This window comes from Hemicordylus capensis, chromosome 3 (genome assembly GCF_027244095.1).
Source record: "Hemicordylus capensis ecotype Gifberg chromosome 3, rHemCap1.1.pri, whole genome shotgun sequence".
Taxonomy (NCBI): domain Eukaryota; kingdom Metazoa; phylum Chordata; class Lepidosauria; order Squamata; family Cordylidae; genus Hemicordylus; species Hemicordylus capensis.
In genome coordinates, this window is record NC_069659.1 from 14307742 (window position 1) to 14330344 (window position 22603).

At 46.6% G+C, this 22603-nt stretch overlaps 1 protein-coding gene across 25 annotated transcripts in view; it reads right to left on the minus strand.

Moving 5' to 3' along the window:
- The window catches only part of DLG2 (discs large MAGUK scaffold protein 2), a 1429269-nt gene that overhangs the window by 622655 nt on the left and 784011 nt on the right, over window positions 1-22603 (minus strand). The window contains exon 1 of one of the 25 annotated variants that reach the window (XM_053304295.1): window positions 13466-13893. The exons of 23 other annotated variants lie outside the window; for them this stretch is intronic. In XM_053304295.1, coding sequence (XP_053160270.1) covers window positions 13466-13543 — 78 coding nt within the window. In that variant the 5' untranslated portion in view covers window positions 13544-13893. Of the gene's footprint in view, window positions 1-13465; window positions 13894-22603 lie in introns of those variants that run through there. One more of the 25 variants, XM_053304297.1, reaches the window with a different exon arrangement.

A 22603-nucleotide genomic window follows, 5' to 3' on the forward strand; every position in this document is an offset into this window, starting at 1 on the left:
TGCACAGTGTGAATGTCGCCAGCTAAATGACTGACTGGTGACAAAAGCATTTCTATTAGCTTACATGGTGCACCATTTTTATAATGTGTTTCTTAAGTGTAGAGGAAATTGAAGGGAGAGGGAGGGTGGTTCATGAAGCATTGGGGAGAAAACTTGGAAATAAATGCATTCCTAAGTAGCACTGTGAATGTTTACCGAATGAGATAGTAAATGCAAGCAGAGGGAATCAATCTTGATAAAAGGAACACAGCAGACTCTGCCGTAGTTTGAAGGTGCTAATGTTTTTCTTCTTTTAAAAAACCAGCATTTATATAAGACTCCTACAGAGAAAAGGCGATCCAAGATCCACGAATTTCCTGTAGCCTTTTTAGAAAAACACTGTATCCTATACTCTCCAGTAATCAAGAAGGCTATTTGTTAGCAAGAGATCTGAACCAACCCCATTCAGTGCACAGCAGGGACTCCCAAACTAGCAATTAATGCAGGCACTGGTGTGGAAGCTGTTTTCCAAATGTCATGCCGCTTCATTTTCCGGGTGTTCTTCATTGTTTAAAATGCGAACAAGATAAAAAGTTAGCTGGTATAACCTTTCCCGAGTCTATCTGGAAGTACGGGAGGAAGCATGGCATGCCTCATAGTCCGATCCAGCATCCAGGGTGTCTCTCCTTCCCCACACCAGCATTTTAGTGAGTGGCTACACAGCAGGGATGTGGGACTGCTTGGGCGAGAGGAGAAATGGACCAAGTAGAGCCATGCTGCGTCTAATCAGTTTCAAAGGTGGCAGTGGTGTAGTGTTGTGGGGCCTTTGGCCATGGTGGGTGGGGATGATGGGAATTGAAGTCCAATGACATCGGGGGACCCACATGTGAGAATCTAGACTGAGAGCAAATGAGACTTTTTCTGGCAATGAAAACATGGCCCCACATTCTCTTCTCACTACCAGCAAATTGTACAAAAAATGTATGTTGACTATTTTTCTCTTCCATCATCCTCTAAAGCAGGGATTCTCAACGCTGGGTGCCCAGATGTTATTGGACTTCAACTCCCATAATCCTCAGCCCCAGTGGCCTTTGGTTGGGGATTATGGGAGTTATGGGTTGGGGATTATGGGAGTCCATAATTATGGGTTGGGGATTATGGGAGTCCAATAACATCTGGGGACCCAACGCTGAGAATCCCTGCTCTAAAGCAGAGGCAGGCAACGTTTGGCCCTCCAGCTGCTGCTGAACTACAGCTCCCAGCACCCCCAGCCATAATTTAGATGAGCGTTGTAGTTCAACAACAGATGGAGTGCCAAAGGTTGCCTACACCTCCTCCAAACAGACAAGGGACCAAAGGAAATAGAGCTCCCTAAAATGACAAATTTGCCCCCAAGTTAAAGTCTGCATTGCGGATATAAGGCATAACTCAACACAAGGTAGGCATTCTGAGGCTCAGATTAATGGGTTCAGAGCAAGCAACAGAGTTAAAATGTCAGAGGGGACTATTGCCTTAGGGTTGCAAGGCCATTGGGGAAAAGAAAATGATCCCGCAACCTCCAGGGAGATAAGCAAAAGGGGTGAGAGAACCATTTTTGCAGCCACTGCCTCTGTTAGGGTGGGGAGGCAGTCATGCTTTCCTCAGAAGCAATTGCATTCCACCTGCTGGCTGGCAAACCACCATCTTTTATTACTACTACTACTACTACTAGTAGTAGTAGTAGTAGGAATTCTCTGCCACAAGTTGTGGTGACAGCCAACAACCTGGATGGCTTTAAGAAGGGTTTGGATAACTTCATGGAGGAGAGGTCTATCATCGGCTACTAGTTGGAGGGCCATAGGCCACCTCCAGCCTCAAAGGCAGGATGCCTCTCCGAGTACCAGTTGCAGGGGAGTAACAGCAGGAGAGAAGGCATGCCCTCAACTCCTGCCTGTGGCTCCCAGCGGCATCTGGTGAGCCACTGTGCAAAACAGGATGCTGGACAAGATGGGCCTTGGGCCTGATCCAGCAGGGCTGTTCTTATTTTCTTATGTACTACTATATTACATTTATATACTGCCCAGATCACAATGACTCTGGGTGGTGCACAAACCATAACAAAATAGCAAAAATTAGCAAAAGTTACCAAACTCACAATAAAGTCATAATAAAATGACAATAAAAATGAAACAATATATTGAACAATCTTGAAAGGCTAAGCCATTTCAAGGCAAGACCTAACACAATCGGCAATATATTGAGGATCGATCCAGAAGCCCAACATCTCACCTTAGTCCTCAGTCCCACAGCTGGGCCAGCCATACTCCCACTACTCTTACCAGCAGGGCCCAGCTAGCCATGATGACCCACTCAGCCAGGGAAAAGAGCAGCCTGCAGGCTGCAGGTAGGAAGGAGGTAGCAAGGCCTAAGAGCTTCAGCTTTTGCAGTCCCAGAATGATAATCCCAGTCCAAGTCTCTCATGCCACACAGCAGGCAGGAGTGGGGGATGGAGGAAGATGTTCAGATCCTTCCAGCAGCTGCTACAACTTCCCCCAGATCTTCCTCTTGCCCGAGCCCTGGCTTTATAGCTGGGTTTTACCCACACTTCCTCTCAAACCAATTCCAGGAAAGGAGAGCAACCACAAGAGAGAGGGCGTCATGCCCACATCTCTTGCCTGTGGGCTTCTCAGGGGCATCTGGTGGGCCACTGTGTGAAACAGGATGCTGGACTAGACAGGCTGATCCAGCAGGGCCATTCTTATAATTCTACATGGTGGTACAGTATTGTTTCTCAGAAGGATTATGGCAGGGGGAGCAATGGTGGCCACCAACAGAAGGACTGCCATCATTGGTAAGGCTTCCTTTTGTCTCCTAGAAAATGGCTGAAACTATTTTGCCACCTGTGGTGATGAAATGGGCAGGGTGGGTGAATGGGATTTTGACTCTGCCCTAGAGGAAAGTAGATAGGAAAGTGAGATATGGAATGAAGGGTAGCACACTTGATTGCAAATTATGCTTCTGTTGTATCTGTATGCATTGTAACCCACTCAGAGGTTCTGAGACTGAGCAGGTAGAGTTCCAGATAAATGATGATGCAGAAACATAGGCAGTTCTTCTGGCTCATTGCCACCATGGTGGAGAACCCTTCATTTCCAAGATGTTTCCAAGGCATGGTTACAATAAGTCCAAATCACATGGCACTTATTCATATAAACAGGTAATGGCATGGAGAGATGCTTATGTGGCTGCAGCCACAAGGCAATGTGGACATTGGGCCCAGCTGTCAATGAAATCATTGGTATTTACAGCGGCATAGCCATCACTGAGCAAAGGCATGCAGTGCACCCAGACTGTGGAGCTGTGCTTGCCATCCCCTGGCCCCCAAGTGCTCATCCCTACCCCAGTGAGAAGTAGGTACAACCAACTCTCTGGAAAGAACCCAACTGAAGTCCTCCAAATGTAATTTGAGTTCTGTTGGAAGCTGGTGTGGTGAGGTGGCTATCTGACCAAGCTGTGAATCTTCAGGAAGCCTGCAGTTCATAAGACACCTCTGCCATGAACTCCCAGATGTGCTTAAAGAAACCACTCACTCCCAGTTCCATCTGCAATATGAGGATAATTATACTTACCTTACAGGGATGAAGGACAATGTATGGCAAGCATCTTGAACCCTGACAATGCTGTAAAGGTAGGAACATAGGAAACTGCCATATTCTGAGTCAGACCATTGGTCTATCTAGCTCAGTATTGTCTTCACAGACTGGCAGCGGCTTCTCCAAGGTTGCAGGCAGGAATCTCTCTCAGCCCTATCTAGGAGAAGCCAGGGAGGGAACTTGAAACCTTCTGCTCTTCCCAGAGTGGCTTCATCCCCTGAGGGGAATATCTTGCAGTGCTCACACATCAAGTCTCCCATTCATATGCAACCAGGGCAGACCCTGCTTAGCTAAGGGGACAAGTCATGCTTGCTACCACAAGACCAGCTCTCCTCTCCTCGGTAAAGTGTGCCATCAAGTCGATTTTGACTCCTGGCACCCACAGAGCTCTGTGATTGTCTTTGGTAGAATATAGGAAGGGTTTATCATTGCCTCCTCCCATGCAATTTGAGATTATGCCTTTCACCATCTTCCTATATCTCTGCTGCCCGATATAGTAGCAGTGGGAATTCGAACCGGCAACTTTCTGCTTGTTAGTCAAGTATTTCCCCACTGTGCCACTTGCGATCTGCCACCAGCTTTTGAGTAAAGTGAATCCTGCCACACTGCAGAGAGTGGGACTAAAATGCCTCCAGATACTTTCCAGGACTGCAGTTTCGTAGTTAGATAGAGCTCTCTGTAACCTATGAGGCTGCAGTCGCACTGGTTGCTTTATGATCAGTGTTTTATGGCTCCTGAAAGCCCAAGTTCCTTCAGTGCCCAGGAATGTAATTCACCTGGACCTGGAGTCTTAAATGCATTTAAGGTACCCATGAATTCTGTTGCCATTTCTTTGCCTATCTGTCTGGAGGGCCTTTCCCATCTTTCAGATGCAAAATAGGCATTAAGCAGCTCTGCCACCCGTTTGGGACATATCCTTAAACCCCTTCTTTGCTGTTTTGTAGGGGTGTGCAATTCGGATTTTATGTGTTTCGATTTGTAACCAAATCGACCCATCCGAATCACCCCAAATTCGATTCGGATCCGAATCGCGGCTGATCTGAACTGAGTAGTACCTCACTGCCTTGCGGGTGGGAGTGGGGTGTAGTTGGCACATGGCAGTTGACAATTGGCACTGTCTAAAAGACAGTCAAAATGAATAGAAGAAATGAAGGTGTGTAATGAATCCCCATAAGGATTCATTGAGTGAAAGTTATTATGCACCAAAGAATCCAAACACTTTAAAAATAGTGACCACACATTTTGCTCCATAACTCCACTTCTATAAGGGCTAAAGCTTAGCTTTTTTTTTTAAAAAAAAAAAAAATGAAAGCTGGGAATCTGGGGAAATTAATAGGACAGATCCGAAACCCGAATCGATTCGAATCAAATCCACCGCGATTCGATTTGTACCCGAATCTAGCCAATGGACCACAGGGGTGATTCGTTTTGTCTCCGAATCACCCAAATCAGCTAGATTTGGGTACAAATCGATTTTTATCCAAATCGATTCGCACATCCCTACTGTTTTTGGCATCCCTTGAAAGTCTCAGCTGATTCTGAGCCTTTCACTATGCTGGCCCCATCCCTACAGGTTCAGGCCACTTGTCTGTACTCTTCCTTAGTTATATGCCCCTCTGTCCATTCTCTATATGTTTCTGCTTTGCTTCTCAGCTGTTTAGAGAGTTCTCTGTGCATCCCTACTAGTTTCTTGAGAGGTCTCCCATTTTTCCATGCCATGGGGGTTGTTTGCCATTATCCTTTCAGTATCCATGGTTACCCATGCCTTAGTCACATTACAGCTGGATTACTGTAACATGCTCTACATGGGGCTGCCCTAGAAGAATATCCGGAAACTGCAGCTAGTGCAAAATGCGGCAGCTAGGGTTTTATCTGGAGCTGCCTGCTGGGATCACATCACACCCATTTTGAAAGAGTTGCACTGGCTACCAGTTTGTTTCCGGGTCCAATTGAAGATGCTGGTTTTGACCTTTAAAGCCCTTAACAGTTTGGGCACGGGATAACTGAGGGACCGCTTGCTCCCAAGGGTTGCTGCCTGCTTGACGAGGTCATCTGAGGGGGCTCTGCTCTGGGTGGTGACAATGAGGGAGGCTCGGCTGTCGTGCATGTGGGACAGGGCCTTCTCTGTTGCTGCCCCCAGACTCTGGAATGCTCTCCTGGTGGCTGTTTGCTCTTCGGTCTCCATCACAGTTTTTAGAAAGCATGTTAAATCTTGGCTTTTTACCCAGGCTTTTATATGATTGTCTCTGCTGTTTTTTGTACTTTGTATTTTGTATTGTTTTTATACTTGTGTTTTAAATTTTTAAATCAGACTTGTCTTATATTTTTAGTTTAATATTTTAACTGTGCCATTTTAATAATCTTGTTTTTAAATTTTGCTATAAACCGCCTTGGGATTGTTTTAATATAATATAAACTTAACAATTAAATAAATAAATAAATAAATAAATAAATAAATAAATAAATAAATAAATAAATCTCATTTTCCAAAATCTCTGCAACACATTTTTTTCTCTCCGATTTCTAACCATGGGATTCTAGGGTAGCTTCTCCTTGAGCTCACTGAGACCAGCTTTCCTGAAATCCAGGGTACATGTCTGGCTTCCTGAAGCTCTTCCACCCCAGGTTTTATCGCAAGCATTTTAAGGCTGCCAGCACATTCTTGCCTTTCATCCCCTTTTTTCTCAGAGATGTGGAGTGAAAATTTTTCTGGGACATTTCCCATACATTATTTTTCCATTGAAGAGTCTCCATTTTAAAAATTTCTACTTGGCTACTTGAAAAAAACGTTAGAGATACCGTAAGCAGAAATTAGTATGTTGGAAGATTTTTGTTTTACTGTATAAGCCGAACAACAAGGCAAATCAGATCACAATCTAGGGCACCAGGAAAATTTATACAGTAAATCTGAAAAAAGATAATGCAAATTTTATGTAAATATGGAGGGAAATTGCATGGGGGGAAATTTCTGACATTTTCCCCGAATTTCAATTCAAATGTTTCTGGAAAACCCACATCTCTGTTTTTTCCTCCAAGCTAAAATATTGGGTTCCTGCAGCCTTTCTTTATACAATTTATTTCTGGGATCATTTCTCATCTTCACTGTTCTGCTCTGCGGCTTTTCAGACTGTCAGCATCCTTCTTCAAAAATGGCACACACACAAATAGACCCAGAGCTTCAACTGATGAGGTTTATACCACTTCTGAACTAAAGTGGTCCCGAGGCCACCATAAGGTGCTTTTCTTAGTACATCCTAAAAGAAGTCCATGCCTTTAATGTCACAGTCCACAGCTGACTCATGGTCAGGTTTGTTAGCCATTACATCTTGAAAAAGTTTAGAAAGCCATAACATATTGACCTGTTTCTTTCCATATTGTACCTGTACATGTGTTACCTTCTCCTATGTGTAAGACCCTCTCTCCCCCATTTTCTTTCATTATCATCCCACCTCCCAGCATCAAGATCTTGAGCATCTATTCCCTTAATGTGCCTTCCAGCTTTACATTATCCACAATGTTTTGATGAGTAAATTATATGCCTCTTCACTCGAGTACTTAATGAAGATACTTAGCAGCAGGAAAAGAGCTAGCTATGACCTCTGTAGAAGTCCATTTGATACCTAAGTTATACAAGTTCTGTTCACCACTTTTTCGTCCATTTGTGGAAATGTTGTCTCAAGGGGTCGGAAGCCGGTTCTAGCAAGCATGAACTCTGTCCCATTTGCAAAGCAGAGCTTGCCTTGTTTTGCATTTGGATGGGTAACTATTTGTGAGCACTATCTGCTGTAAGTTATTCCCCTTAAGGGATGGGGCACCGGCTTTGCACGCGGAAGGTTCCAGTTTCACTCCCTGGCATCTCCAGGTAGGGCAGGGAAAGACCTACCTGAAACCTTGCCTGAAAGCTTGGAGAACCAATGCCAGTCAGTGTAGAGACAATACTGAGCTAGATAGACCAATGACCTGACTTGGTAGCATGTTGTGTCCCAAACATGTATATACCAAGTCTATGCGGCTATTCCCATGATCACTGGAAAGCAAGCTAAGGGAGCTTAGCCCACTTTCCAGGGATCGTGGGAACCACCGGGCTCTCAGGCAAGCCCAGTGCTCCAAAGGCTGCTAGCCCGCCTAATTCCCCCTCCCCTTAAATAAGGTTAACTGAGCGAGCTAACCTCATTTGGTTAACTTCCATTAACCTCATTTGGTTTCTCATGTGTCATCATGGTGCATTGCAACACACGAGTAGACCCCCGACTAGGGAGGTTTCTCCAGGATGCGCGCTTGGACGGGGCATCCTGGAACTGGGGGGGGGGGGGCACAGGTCCCGATCCCTGCAGCCCCTGCCAGCTCCATGATGGAGCCAGCAGCTGTGTGAGTGCCCAATCCGGCCGCCCAGCTACGAGCAACTGCTCGTCTGCGGGGACAGCGGGCTAAGCTACTATGCCCCAGTACTATATTACCTTTGAGGCCTGGTATAACCACCTATGGCAAGTCTTTGGAGGAGTTTGTTCCTCTAAAGCACAAGCTCTTAACCTGCGGGCCTTGGAGGCACCACCCTACCCCTGGGTCCAGGTGGTCCATGGAAAATCTTTGCAACCTGAAATTAGTTTGCTTCCTGATGAACCAGAATAAAGTCTTCTATTTTCCCCAGGGCCTTATGAAAATATCGAAATGGGGTAGGGATCCATGGGCAATACTTGAGGATCTAGGTGCAAACATTTTAAGAACTCATGTTCTAAAGTTCTCCCGTTTAGCGGTCTCTATGGCTGTGTTGACATATAAAGTCATATCAATATCTTACCCAGTTCTTTCTATGAACTTTGTATCCAGGGATAGCTGTATCCTACCTTGTTTCTCCATTCCACTATGAGGTCATTCACACAATCAAAAACTGTGTTCTTCCCAGGTTTGGGAGCTGTGTGTGCTCCCAATTTTTGGTTGTGTGGAAGCAAGACAAGAGGGAAACCTGGGTAGAAGTGATTGTGTGGAAGCAAGGTAGGAGGAAAAGCTACCCAGGTGTTCCTCCTACCTTGCTTCCACACTCCACTTCTACTTTGCTTCCACTTCTACCCAGGTTTCTCTTCTACCCTGCTTCCACACAACTGAAAATCAAGAGCACACACAGCTCCCTAACCCAGGCAGAACACAGTTTTTTTGATTGTGTGGATGACCTCTGTGTTTGACACGCCCACTACATCTATATCTTGTTAATGTGAAGTATTCCAGCTCCTCCATCATGGTTTGCTGGCTTCTGGCATTTGCATATAAGAATACAAATAAATGTTTTCGGCATATGCATATTCACCAATGGCCCAATTGGTTTATTTAACCAGGGGCCATGTCCTTCTCACTGCACTCATTGCCAAGTTTTCCCCTATTCCTCACATGAAGCCATGGAGGTCATACACATGACCGTTTACTGGGGCAGGGAGGATGGGTGGGAAGGCAAGCTAGCACCTACATTCTCCCAGATATGTGGCACCCGGATGAGTGGGTCTCCCGGGACCCACACAGCCATCTGGAGGCCGGGAAAATGCAGCCTTGGCTCCAGAACTCCCTAAATGCACTGGGTGAGAAGTGAAATGCACTGAGAGATTCTCCTTCAGCAGGGCACTCTAGTTGCCCGACTCTAGGTGCCCCGACTCTGCACCTGGGGGTAAGGGAGATGCTTGTGCCCTTCTACCCTGGTAAAAGCCAGGGTAAAAACCCTGGGCTAACCAGCAGGGCAGCACCAGGACTGGCCATGATCCCAGTGCTTCACATGAGCAGCCCTACCCTGGTAGGGCTGTTAAAGCCCAGTTGAGGCTGCTCGTGTGAACAGCCTCATGGTATATTTACACCCTTGTGCCTCAGAGACGACTTGACTTGCACCAAATTATCCCCAGCTCCTGACAGCTTTCCCCCGCACCCCATAAGTAAAATTAAAAGCTGCCCTGCAACGTTTTAAATATTAAGCATCAGCAGTTAGGTTCCATCCTCCCTTTTCTTGCCAAAAAATTCATGGCAAAAGCTCCTGCTGCAATAAATCCGTTACCCTTTAATTGTGCCACATAACATTTTGCTGTCCAATCCTTTGATTATATTGCCTTTGCTTCGCACGTCTCTGCCGATTTGTCCTCTATTCTGATATTTTGCTCTAGAGCAGGGGTAGGCAACCTTGGTTCTCCAGATGTTCTCCAATTTGGTTCTCCAATTTATTTTGGCTGGGGATGATGGGAGTTGTAGTTCAACCACAGCTGGAGAGCCAAGGTTGCCTAACCGCCGTCCTAGAGGATCTCTACTCATAGGGAAGAGAAAATAGAAAAGCCAATGTCAAATAAAAATGTCAAAATACATGTGTTCCAAGACCTCTGAGGAAAAACCAAGTGCTGAAGGACATCTGATCTGGGTTGAAGAAAAATATAAGATTATAAGAAGAGCCCTGCTGGATCAGGCCCAAGGCCCATCTAGTCCAGCATCTTATTTCTCACAGTGACCCACCAGATGCCTCTTTGAAGCCACACAACCAGGAGATGCCCCCTTCCCTGCAACGGATGTTCAGAGGCATCCTGCCACAGCCTGGAGGTGCCTATAAACATCCAGACTAGCAGCCATTGATAGACCTGTCCTCCATGAATTTGTCTAAACCCAGATTAAAGATATCCAAGCTGGTGGCCATCACCACATTCTGTGGCAGAGAATTCCATAGATTAATTCTGCGCTGTGTGGAAAAGTACTTCCTTTTGCAAGTCCTAAATGTCCTGGCAATCAGTTTCATAGGATGACCCCTAGGAACATAGGAAGCTGCCATATACTGAGTCATACCTTGGGTCCATCTAGCTCAGTATTGTCTGCACAGACTGGCAGAGGCTTCTCCAAGGTTGCAGGCAGTAATCTCTCTCAGCCATATCTTGGATATGCCAGGCAGGGAACTTGGGACCTTCTGCTCTTCCTAGAGCAGCTCCAACCCCTAAGGGGAATATCTTACAGAGCTCACACTTCTAGTCTCCCATTCATATGCAAGCAGGGCAGACCCTGCTTAGCTAAGGGGACAAGTCATGCTTGCTACCACAAGATCCCTGGTTCTAGTGTTGTGGGAGAGGGAGAAAAACTTCTCCCTATCCACTCTCTCCTCACCAGGCATAGTTTTAAAGATCTCTATCATGTCTCCTTTTTTCTAAACTCAAAAACTCCACATGTTCTAGTCTTTCCTCATAAGGAAGGTGCTCCTTCAACCTCCCCCCGCCCTGGTGATCATCGGGTTACCCTCTCCTGCATCTTTCCCAGTTCTAAAATACCCTTGCACATTTTCCAGGGATGCAGTTTCAAAAACTGTAGAATATTGTGTGCTCTCGGATTACAGGGAAAACACGTCTCTCATTGGACTGGCTCACTACAGTTCTGTGAACCTGTTGCACACCATGCATCACATAAGCATAAGAATACCCAGCTGCCTGTGGCAAATGATGGGGCGGAGGCGGGGGGGGGGTAGAATTTGGCAGCCAGCCTTGGATTGAGCTCCATTTGGGAGCAATATCTGGAGAAAGAACCTCTCATAAGAAAGCAATAAGGATAATTAATGTGGGTTTTCCCACCTTATTTGTCCCTTTCATGGCTTTCTCTCCTCCGCACAGGTGCACAGAAATGTTGCTGGCTTCCCAAACAAGTAGAAGCATTTATGTAGTGGTTGTTTTTCTTTTTCTTTTTTAAGAAAAAAAAAGGCAAAAGATAAATGGAATACGGACTGCAAAGCTGACTGAAGAAAGAAAGTGCTTTGTACAATGTTTGCGTGTGGGAGTGGCAGGGAGAGTATATCAGTGGCTGTTTGCCAAGTGTGTGCATAATTCTACTGAAGACATCTGTCTGCTTGACAATGTTGGAAGCTGGGAACAAATTCAAAGGTATGTTTGCAGTGCCCACTGCTCTGGGGAGGACAAGAAGCAGAGAGCATTCTGAATGGGGTGGAGAAAATGAACAGGGAAAGAATGAGAATGAGGGACACATACACACACACAAACACACACACCCTCAAATACACGAATTCAGGACCTTCCAAAGAAATATATTGTCAACAGATTCAAGACAAGTAGGAGGAATTGTGACATTTTGCAATGCACAATTAAATAGGGAACTCATTGCCACATGATGTGGTGACAGCCAAACAGCTTTTTATTTATTTTATCTTATTAAGAAAAAGGAACATTTATCATGGTTGTATCAATGGCCATCAACCACAACAATTAAATGGACCACCCAAGGCAGAATATCAGTTGCTGAGGGTGTTTTGCCGCCATGCCAGGCTTGTGGGTTTCTTGAAGGTGAAAAAAATTGCTGAAAACAAGATGCTGGGCTAAGTTGCCATTTGGGTTTGATCCTGCTGGACTTTTCTTGCTTTCTTAAATGTGTGTCAATCATCGTTCGGGATGGGTTGATAAAAACACTGGTCTGACTTAATAGAACATCAATTTCTCATGCTTGTGGGCATTGAGGTTTACACATGGTCGAAGCAGAGGGATAGCATAGCCAACAGAATTCATAAAGGATTTTACTATATCTCGACAGGAAGGGGGAAATCGTGGAACACAAAAATTAAACGGAATAACCCTTCACTGCTTTTAAGGAAAAGATTCAGTACCATAGATGTGACACCAACCTCTTGGAAAACATCCTCTGTTGTTGCTCTGAAGGAAAGAATGCGCACTTTGGCCAGGCAAGCCAGGTGAATGGGCGGAGTCTGGCTATCACCTTACACAGCACACAAAAGGACAGCAGAGAAACAGAAGAGCGGCTGATGTATGAATCCTTTTGCTACATCAAAGGCAGCAAATCATCAGGAACCATCAAAAGATAGTGCCATGCAAACCTCCACCTTCCCCTCCCTCTCCAGTCAAATGCTTGGAGTTCTTCAAAACATCAGACTGTCCCACCTGGAAAATTGATACTGTCATTTAGCTGATCCCATGCTAGTGCAGGCTGCAGAGCTAATGGCCATCTTCAGCAGGCTGATAATAAGAGCCTCTGAACATTGTTTCCCACCCTGCCTGCCGACACTGCCCCCGCCACATCAGTGCTCATGGCAGTCAATCTAAAAGCTCTGACTGCTGTTCCAGAGGGACAGATACCCAGACGGAAATCTCCTGCCCATCTAATGACGTTTGCTGAGAAACGAGGAGTTTAATATAAAGCAGCCCCACAGCCCAACGTATCTTTGTACCAAGCCTTTAAGACCCTCTCTTAAGGAAGGAAAGCCACATAAACTGACTAATGAATATGATCATGGTTTTTTAAAAAAAATCCTAAGAACTTCCCCTTTTAAAAAAAAAAAGGTGTCTCACAACTGCAGTACAGCACTGCAACAAGTATCAGGAAACGCAAGGATCGAACCTGAGCGCATAACTCTTTAGACATTAACGGGTCTGGGCTTGAGGCATCAAGGTAGGCAAGAATAGGTATAAATTATTCAAAAAGTCTCTTCTTTAAGGAGGACAGGGGGCATGCCTGCGATATAGTGCTACACAGCAACAAGTTGACCGGAGTGCTCCACTGTACACATATGCACGCTCATGCACACACATGCACACACGCACACACACACAGAGCGCCAGCTGCAGAGCGGTTTCTTTTGCCCAAAGCAAAAGACATTAAAGACTTTCGGAAGAATCACCTGCGGAGCATTTAAAGCAACCCAGCAAGGCAAGGGAGAAGACAGAACAGGAGTCACACACACAGTGTTGGAATTAATCACATTACACAGTGGCAGGTTGTCTTTTCAGAGCGAAGCGGCTGGATTCAGCACAGTACAGCGAACAACTGCCAAGACAAGCAAGGTCCTCTCTCTCTCTCTCTCTCTCTCTCTCTCTCTCTCTCTCTCCACATACCTTCTCTGCCTTTGCTTTCCGGGCATTATAGACAAACCGACGTCCCAGCTTCTTGGCATACCAGATAGAGGCAAACATCGTGCTCAGCGATCGGGGAGTGTGCCCCGAGCAATCAAACTTCCACCAGAGCTCAGCAGCAATTTGGACAATGGCTCAGGTCCTTTCACTCTTACAATGCTGCTTCTTTGTCGGGTCCTTCTGATTCTAGTGGACGGGAGTGGGTGCCGGGGACCAGAATCTCAGATGACCAGCCGGCAGGTGTATTTACATACTGCCCGCAGGAGGTCTTGAAAGAGGCATCTTTGCATCCAGCTCACATCCAGTCTGCTAAGTGCCTGTCTGCAGTTCTTTAGCAGTGACACCACAAACTACATGTGTGTGTCAGCGTGAAAGGAGCTGCAGTAAACTAATGGAGCAGAGAGCTCACCTCCTGCTTCTCGCCTCCTGAAATTTAACTCCTTGCTTCTGTTTCTGAGCAGGCAGCTGAGGATCAGAGCGAGGATGGAAGGGAGGCTCCAGAGGGGCCAATCTCGTGGGGTTCTCAAAAGCGACAGAGAGGTGGTGCGGCAGTGGGAGTGTAGCAAAAGGAAAGTACTTGTTGGTCTGTGTTTGTCCCTTGTCCCATCCTGAAGGAACAAGAGAGCAGCCGTTTAAAGCACAACATCCCACCATGATACTAGTGTGCCAAATTGCATGTCATATTAAAGCCGTTGTTTGGTCTGTTAGGGGAGTTATTTAAGTGCCAATAGCATTCCGTAGCGAAGCTGATCAGGCTCAAGATCACAGCATGTGAGGAGGAAGGATTTAACCCTTATGCACCAAACCGTGGTCCCCAGAGGGAAGCTTCCACAGGAACATAGGAAGCTGTCTTATACAGAGTCAGACCATTGGTCCCACTGGTTCAGTACTGTCTACACAGACTGGCTGCAGCTCTCAAAGGTTTCAGGCAGGAGTCTCTCTCAGCCCTACCTGGGTAGGGATGTGCAAATCGATTTTGGTACAAATAGATTCGCACTCAAATCTAGCTGATCCGGGTGATCTGGAGACAGAACAAATCGCCCCTGTGGTCCATTGTCTAGATTCGGGTCCAAGTAGAATCATGCCAGATTCAATTTGAATCGATTCGAGATTCGGAACCCTCCTATTAATTTCCCCAGATTCCCAGCTTTCATTTTTTGAAAAAAGCTAAGTTCTAGCCCTTGCAGAAGTGGAGTTATGGAGCAAAATGTGTGGTCACTATTTTTGGGTTCTGGGGTGTATAATAACTTTTCCTCAATAAATCCCTATGAGGATTCATTACACACCTTCATTTCTTTTATTCATTTTGACTGTCTTTGGACAGTGCCAACTGTCAACTGCCATGTGCCAACTACACCCCCACTCCCAACCACAAGGCAGTGGGGTTACTACTCAGTTTATGTTCTAGGAATTTTTCCAAGTGTTTAGACTCTTTGGTGTCTAATAACCTTTCCTCATAATGAATCCCTATGTGGATTCATTGTTCACCAAACCGTCTAAACACCTCAAAAATTCCAAAAATTGAAACTGAGTACCCAGTGGCTTGCGGGTTGGGGGGGGTAGTTGACACATGGGATGCCACTAATTCCCCACCCCAACCCACAAAGCAGCTGGGTCTTATACCAAGTCAGGCCATTGACCCTTCTTGCCACAATAACTGACAGCAGCTCTCCATGGTTTCAGGCTAATGTCTCTCCCAAGCCTATCTTAAGATGCGACCAGGGATGGAAACTTCTGCATGCAACCAGACGCTCCACTACTGAGCTATGGCCCTATGTCCTAACGGGGTTATCTAGCACACCTTACAGCGCTCACAGGGAGTCACCCACTCAAACGCAAACCAAGGTGAACCCTGCTTAGCAAAGGAGACCATTCATGCTTGCTACCCCAAGCTACTGTGCTTATTATACATCATTGTGACCATTAGGAACATAGGAAGCTGCCTTATCCCATTGGTCCATCCAGACTATTGGTCCATCTAACTCAGTGAGGCTATTCACACGCATGTGCAAAACTGGGCTAAGGGAGCCCAGCCCGGTTTTGCACTCACATGTCAATTGCCAGGATCAGGCCGGTCCCGGTGGCTACACAGCAGCAAACCCGCCTATATAGCCCCGCTTCAAAATGAGGTTCAGGGAGCGAGCTCTCCCTTAACCTCATTTGTTTGCTCGTGTGTCAGCCACGGCTGCTTGCAGCCACGGCTGGCACTCCGGGAGGGGAAAGGAGGGGGATTCCCATAATGCACTGCACACCCACATAATGCATTATCCGAGCTCTGGGGGACAGGGCAGCGTGTGGCGGCACATCTTGACACCCCAGCCCTCAGAGCTGCTGGGAGAGCAGCTGAGACGATTCTCTGCAAGGAAGGTAGGTTTGACCCGCCTTCCCCGCGGCCCGCCCACGAGCCCTTCTCACGGATTGTGAGCAGAAGCTCAGTATTGTCTACCCAGACTGGCAGCGGCTTCTCCAAGGTTACAGGAAGGAGTCTCTCTCAGCCCTATCCTGGAGGTGCCTGGCACGGAAGATGGAACCTTCTGCAGGCAAGCATGGAGTTGCTCTGCCCAGAGCGGATCCATCCCCTAAGGGGAATATCAGACAGTGCTCATCCATGTCGGCTCCCATTCAAATGCAAACCAGGGCAGACCTACTCATCAAAGGGGTCCATTCATGCTTGCTGCCACAAGACCAACTCCCCTCCCCCATATTAATTATATGAGGAGGAGAGGAGAGCTGGTCTTGTGGTAGCAAGCATGACTTGTCCCCATAGCTAAGCAGGGTCTGCCCTGGTTGCATATGAATGGGAGACTAGAAGTGTGAGCACTACAAGATATTCCCCTCAAGGGACGGAGCCACTCCGGGAAGAGCAGAAGGTTTCAAGTTCCCTCTCCGGCTTCTCCAAGATAGGGCTGAGAGAGATTCCTGCCTGCAACCTTGAGCAGCCACTGCCAGTCTGTGAAGACAATACTGGATAGACCAATGGTCTGACTCAGTATATGGCAGTTTCCTATGTTTCCTATGTTCCTATATACCACTTTTCATCAAGAGTTCTCAAAACGGAACACAGAAAAAGATGAAAGAGGTGGCCCCCTGTTCCCCAAAGGACTCACAGTCTAAAGAGAAACCCAAGGTAGACACCAGCAACAGCCACTGCAGGAATCTGCTGAGGATGAATAGGTCCGGTTGCTCTTCCCACTTGCCCAGTTAGGAAGGGACTCTGAAACTTCAGTATTTGGAGATTTGAAACAATTAGATAAATAACCACCCCAAAGGGCAAAGGTGACCACACAACATTAAATCATCCTTGCAGTATGAACCCTTTGATGTCTCAGTATGAACCCTTTGATGATCCACAAATGTCCAGTTCTGGGCCACGTCCCTTCCTTTGTTTGCCTGGGGTTTCCATCTCCCAATTCCAAGCCTCTCCCTCTCCCAATACGTCTCCCACCTCAAGCTTTGGAACGGAAGAATCCCCTTTCTCCCCGTGTGCTTTTTAGGATGTACACTCCATTGCCCTTCATGCAGCTTATGCAAAACGGAGACCACAGGGGTGATGCTAATGACCAGGGCCACTGCTTCTGTTCAGATTGGACGACTCAGGGAAGGACAGTGAAGTCTCCCCAAACTGTATGTTGCTCCTTGTTTGAAAACTTTGCTTGAAAGTGCTAGGTGTGAGCAAGAGATTTCGGGGGAAGCAGAGGCAACGACGAGCGCTCTTTCTGTGATCGAGAGCATGGCTTGTCCCTTTTGCTAAGCAGGGTCTGCCCTGGTTTGGATGTGGATGGGTGACTAGATGTGAGCCCTGTAAGATATTCCCCTTAGGGGATGGGGCCATAACTCAGTGGGGAAATATCTGCTTTGCATGCAGAAGGTCCCAGGTTCACTCCCTGGCATCTCTAAGTAGGGCTGGGAGAGACTCCTTAGCTGCAACCTTGCACAGCCACTGCAAGTCAGTGCAGAAAATACTGAATTGGGTGGACCAATGGTCTGACTCGGTATAAGGCAGCTTCCTCTGTTCCTATGAGTCAGATAAATCATGTGTGTGTGTGTGTGTGTGTGTGTGTGTGTGTGTGTGTGTGTGTGTGTGTGTCCAACATTTTGCCTTCTACTTTGCTTGACTCTGCTCTACCCCTGATTTTGCTGAGACTTACTTCCACAGATGCTAGTCACATCCCAGAACCCTCCCCCAGCACCTGGTTTGGGTGGTACAAAAATATTTTTAAATAAATGAATAAATAAATGAATAAATAAATAGCTAGCAACACAGAAATGTTGCACTGAAACAAAGGAACACCAGAAGCTGTCTTCTACTGAGTTACACCACTGGTCCATCTAGCACAGGGTTGCACAATTTTTGCCATCCTGCAAATGGGACTACAACTCCCATTATAAGAACAGCCATGCTGGATCAGGCCCAAGGCCCATCTAGTCCAGGATCCTGTTTCACACAGTGGCCCACCAGATCCTGCTGGAAGCCTACAGGCAGGAGTTGAGGGCATGCCCTCTCTCCTGCTATTACTCCTCGGCAACGGAACTCAGAGGCATCCTGCCTTTGAGGCTGGAGGTGGCCTATAGCCACCAAACTAGTAGCCATCCCTGACTACTAGTCATTATGACTGGGGATGATGGGAGTTGTAGTCCAACAACAGCTGAAGAGCTGAAGCTGTTCAACCCTGATCTGGCGCAATATTATCCACCCTGAGTAGCATCACATCTCCAGGGTCTAGAATGGGGTCTTTACCAGCCCTGACTGGAGATGCCAGGGATTGGACTGGTGATCTTGTGCATGCAAGGAACTTGAAAGATTGCTTTCAGGGATTCAACAACAAATTGAATATAAGAACTCCCTAGTTCAGTACCTGGAATCTCTACGTGTCTCCAGGGCCAGGTATGATTTCTGCTCAAGTGTGTGTGCGTCTTCTGGGTGTGTGGCTGTCATTCCAAATAGCATTGTACGAAGCAGAAGGGCAAATGCACTGACAAAGCATAAAGCTCCTTCATATAGCCTATTACAGACATTGAGGTCATTCACACAATCAAAAACTGTGTTCTGCCTGGGTTTAGGAGCTGTGTGCACTACCAATTTTCGGTTGTGTGGAAGCAAGGGAGGAGAAAAAGTGACCCAAATTTTCCTCCTGCCTTGCTTCCACACAACCAAAAATTGGGACACACACAGAGCTTCCAAACCTGGGTAGAACACCGTTTTTGATTGTGTGAATGACTTTATAGTTTTCATGATTTAAAGGGTGAAAGAACAATGAACCTTAGCTCTGCCTTCTATCACCCTTTGCACCTTTAGCTAAAGGAAAAATAAGGCACCCAGGCTCCCTAGAATCTTAATGTTAGCTGAACACTACCGTGAATTGACATATACACACCCTGACGCTTGGTCCCAGCATATCAGCAATGCCTTCTTTCCTGTCAGTGGCCCACTAGCATAGCCACCAATAGACGAGGGCATGCAGTGCTCATGGGTCTGGGCCATGTGGGGGCTTGCGGTCCATGCTTGCCCCCATGCTCGCCCCCACCATCACGGTCCACTACCCCGGAACCCGGGGAAGAGTGGCGGTGATGGTAGCAGCAGCAGTGGGCTTCGCCATGATCAGCTGCTCCACCAGGGGTGCTGTGAGAGCACAGCCTGCCTCCTGCTGCCCTGTCAGGGAAAAGACTGACTGACAGACAGGCACCCACCTGGTAGAGGTGTGCACGGAACCGGCTGGTCCGGTTCGGTCCAGCACCCTTCGACTCCTCCCTCCCCCGGTACGGTCTGGAATTTTTTTAAAAAAATAAAATAAATTTAATTACCTTCTGCCCCTTCAGGGGGCTTCCTATAGGCTATGGAGGGGGTGTGTGTCCACGAATGTTCCCCTGTCCCCTACCAGCCTCTAAAATCACCACTGTGGCCTGCCAGCGTTTTGTTTTTTTTTGCCGCACATGTGCAAATGGTCTCTGCGAGGCCCTGGGCCATGCCAGGCCTCACAGAGGCCATTTGCGCATGTGCGGCAGCCTCCAAAATGGCCGCCATGACGATTTATGGAATAACACTCTGGCAGGCTGCGGCAGTGATTTTAGAGGCCAGCAGGGAGCAGGGGAACAAATGGCCTCCACACATCTGTGGAGGCCTGAACAGTGCTGCCACCACGTGGGGTGCATTGCTGGGGGAGCTCTGGGGTTCAGAGGAGCTGCCACCACCAGCACCGGAAGTAAGGTACCCTCTCGCCGCCCCCCCTGGCCACCCTTAGAAACCTTTTAAAGGCAGGATTCCCCTTTGCTTGTAAAGGGGAATCCTCACTTGTTAGTTCAGTTAGTTTGGTTCTAACTCGGACGGCTGCCTTTAAAAAAAAAAGTTGGTTTGGTTCCAGTTCAAACTGGTCTCGTTCAAATCAAACCCGGTTCGATTTGAACCAGTTCTGCACACCTCTACCCTGCTGAAATAAGAGGCTCCCTATCTCTAACAACTTTTAGAAAGTCTTTAAAGACAGATTTATTCACTCAAATATTTTAACTAGACTTGTAGTTTTAAATTGTTTTAAGGTTTTAATTACTATTTTAATTTCTTTTGTGTTGCTGTAAACTGCCCAGAGGTGAACGTTTCGGGCAACATACAAATGCTAACTTCTAACTGAGCAAAGAGGAATCTTTCAAAGTGGTGATTCTCTTTATTGAGCGGGCGTGGGGGAGCAACTGGCCCTATCCAACCCCAGCACAGCATCCCTCCAGTGGCTGTTGCTGGTGTCTATCTTATGTTTCTATTTAGATTGTGAGCCAGCTGGGGACAAGGAGTCATTTAATTTATGTATTTTATTTATGTATTTATTTATTTTATTTATATCTATGTAAACTGCTTTGGGAACATTTTCTTGAAAAGCAGTATCTAAATATTTGCTGGATAGATAGATAGATAGATAGATAGATAGATAGATAGATAGATAGACAGACAGACAGATAGATAGAATTACCCTTTTAAAATGGTGCCTCTTTGCTTAGCAGAGGTCACCATAATACTCTGCCTCAGGGCTGCTGTGAAGCTGTAAGCAGCCACAACACTGTTCAGCACGAGTGGTTGCACAGTTTCCCCCATATGCCGCAACGCAGAAAACAACATATGCTGCTTGGGCAAGCACTCATTCTGAAAAGCGTCAGGGCTGCCTTACAAGTTGGCAGCAGCCCCAGCATGTAGCAGGATGGAGTCAGTACGCTGTGCATGGTGTCAGCCAGTGCCCCTGCTTCTTGGGGGATCAGTCTAATCTAATCAGAATGCCTCCTCCTGGGTAGGAGAAATCCATCTCGATACAGGGAAGGGCTTTCAGCATGGCAGGACCACAATTCTTGAACACCTGCTGTAAAAATGAACTAACCTGGCTGGATCACTGAAATGTAGCAGCCAATGCAGCTTGCAACAAAAATGTAGATAAAAGAACAATTAAAAGCATAAAGGAGCACAACTAAAAAACATAAAAACGAAAGCAGTATGCAGATGCCCAAATCTTCAAAAGCACAGAAGGCAAAAGAATAACAGCCCACCATGAGGGGAGCCAGTCCAATTTTAAGGTCTCCCAGTAGAGGGCAGTCTTGAGAGCTTTCTGAAGATAGATAAGGATGTGGCTAGATGAACCTCCCAGAGGAGGGAATAACACAAGACAGGGGCAGCCACTGATAAGTCCCTGCCCAGAGTATCCATCAACCTCATTCCTGAAAGGGGTGTGTGTGACATGAATCAGGGCCTTCCTTAGTGGTCTTTCGTACCAGAAAGGAATGCCCAGATGCAAGCCATTTGGGGCTCTAAACATTTGAGAAGGACTACCTCCTTCCATATGAACCTTCTAGTGCACTCCTATCTACTTCAAAGGCCATGTTTTCTATATCCCCAGTGCCAAAGGTGTGGCAAATGGGCAAAAAAGATATGGCCTTTGGGGTTGGGGGTGTCTAAACTTCAGTCTGGTTGACTATAATTATATACCTACCTCTTTGCAAAAATATTCAAAGTGGCTTACAACCGTAAAATTAATACACACCTCACAATACAAGAAGAGTCTAAAACCAACAACAGTCACACCTTTCAAAAAAACCAACAACCCACTGGCCTAGTTCGTCTGTAACAGTAAACCGGAGGTCCCTTCCAAAACCTGAAAGTATGAGCCTGAGGAATTACAGTTAAATTTTTAAAATGGGTCTGCAGTTCCCTTCTCCAAACTGTGCGTATCACCTTTGTTTTTCTTAAAGTTTCATTGTCCCAGTTTCTGGTTTGCCTGTGCCAGCATGGCATATGAACACAGGCATGCAGTTTCACCGCTCTGAAACCGTAGTTAAAGGAGGAAACTCCTCCCACGCTCCGGCTCTTATTGGTTGTGCGAGCTGTCCTTCAGGAAAAAAAGAAGCCTGCACAGCCAGTTCTGTCGCCTCTCTGCAGTCTCACTATGAACATGGATGACATACAAACCGACCGTCAAATGTATGAACAGGGATGGGTGGGGAGGGGTGTGTGGAACCACGGGTCCATTGGACCTGCAGTTCATGAGACCTGAACCAGGCCTCTGAAACAAATCAGAAGATCAGTAACTAAGATAGGAGAAGCAATGACAAAATTGTGCTTCATGGCACTGGCCAACGTCCAGACTAATTTTGTGCTGATCTTCCTTGATCACTTTCTGCAGGGTGGTAAAGGCTCACGGTTTCCAGCTAACCTCTGGGCTTAATTCTGTCAGATTATATGCTTTATTGGCGATTTAAGTGCTGGTGGTAGTGTTAGTGCTTGGTTTTGGCTTGAGGTTTTTTCTGTTTAGTTTTTGTTTGGGGCTTGTTTTATTGCTTTCATATCATTCTCTACCTTGGGGAAGGGGGTTTACTTGACCATAAGGTAGGGCTGAAGTATTTTAATAAATCAGAATCTGATTGTAAGCCACTTTGCTGCCTATTAGGCACAAAGGAAGGTTAAAGGTTTTAAAAACAAATGTACGGGACTACAGAAGGTGGCACACTGTCCCTGAATCCTCTAGGTTAAGATGGTGCCATGTGCTGTTTTCTTCCTCTCTGTTCTGGTTCACCTTGAAAGTGACACTTCCCCAACTTCTGCGCTAGCTAACACGGGGCTGGTTACACATATATTTTCCATGCGGATTGTAA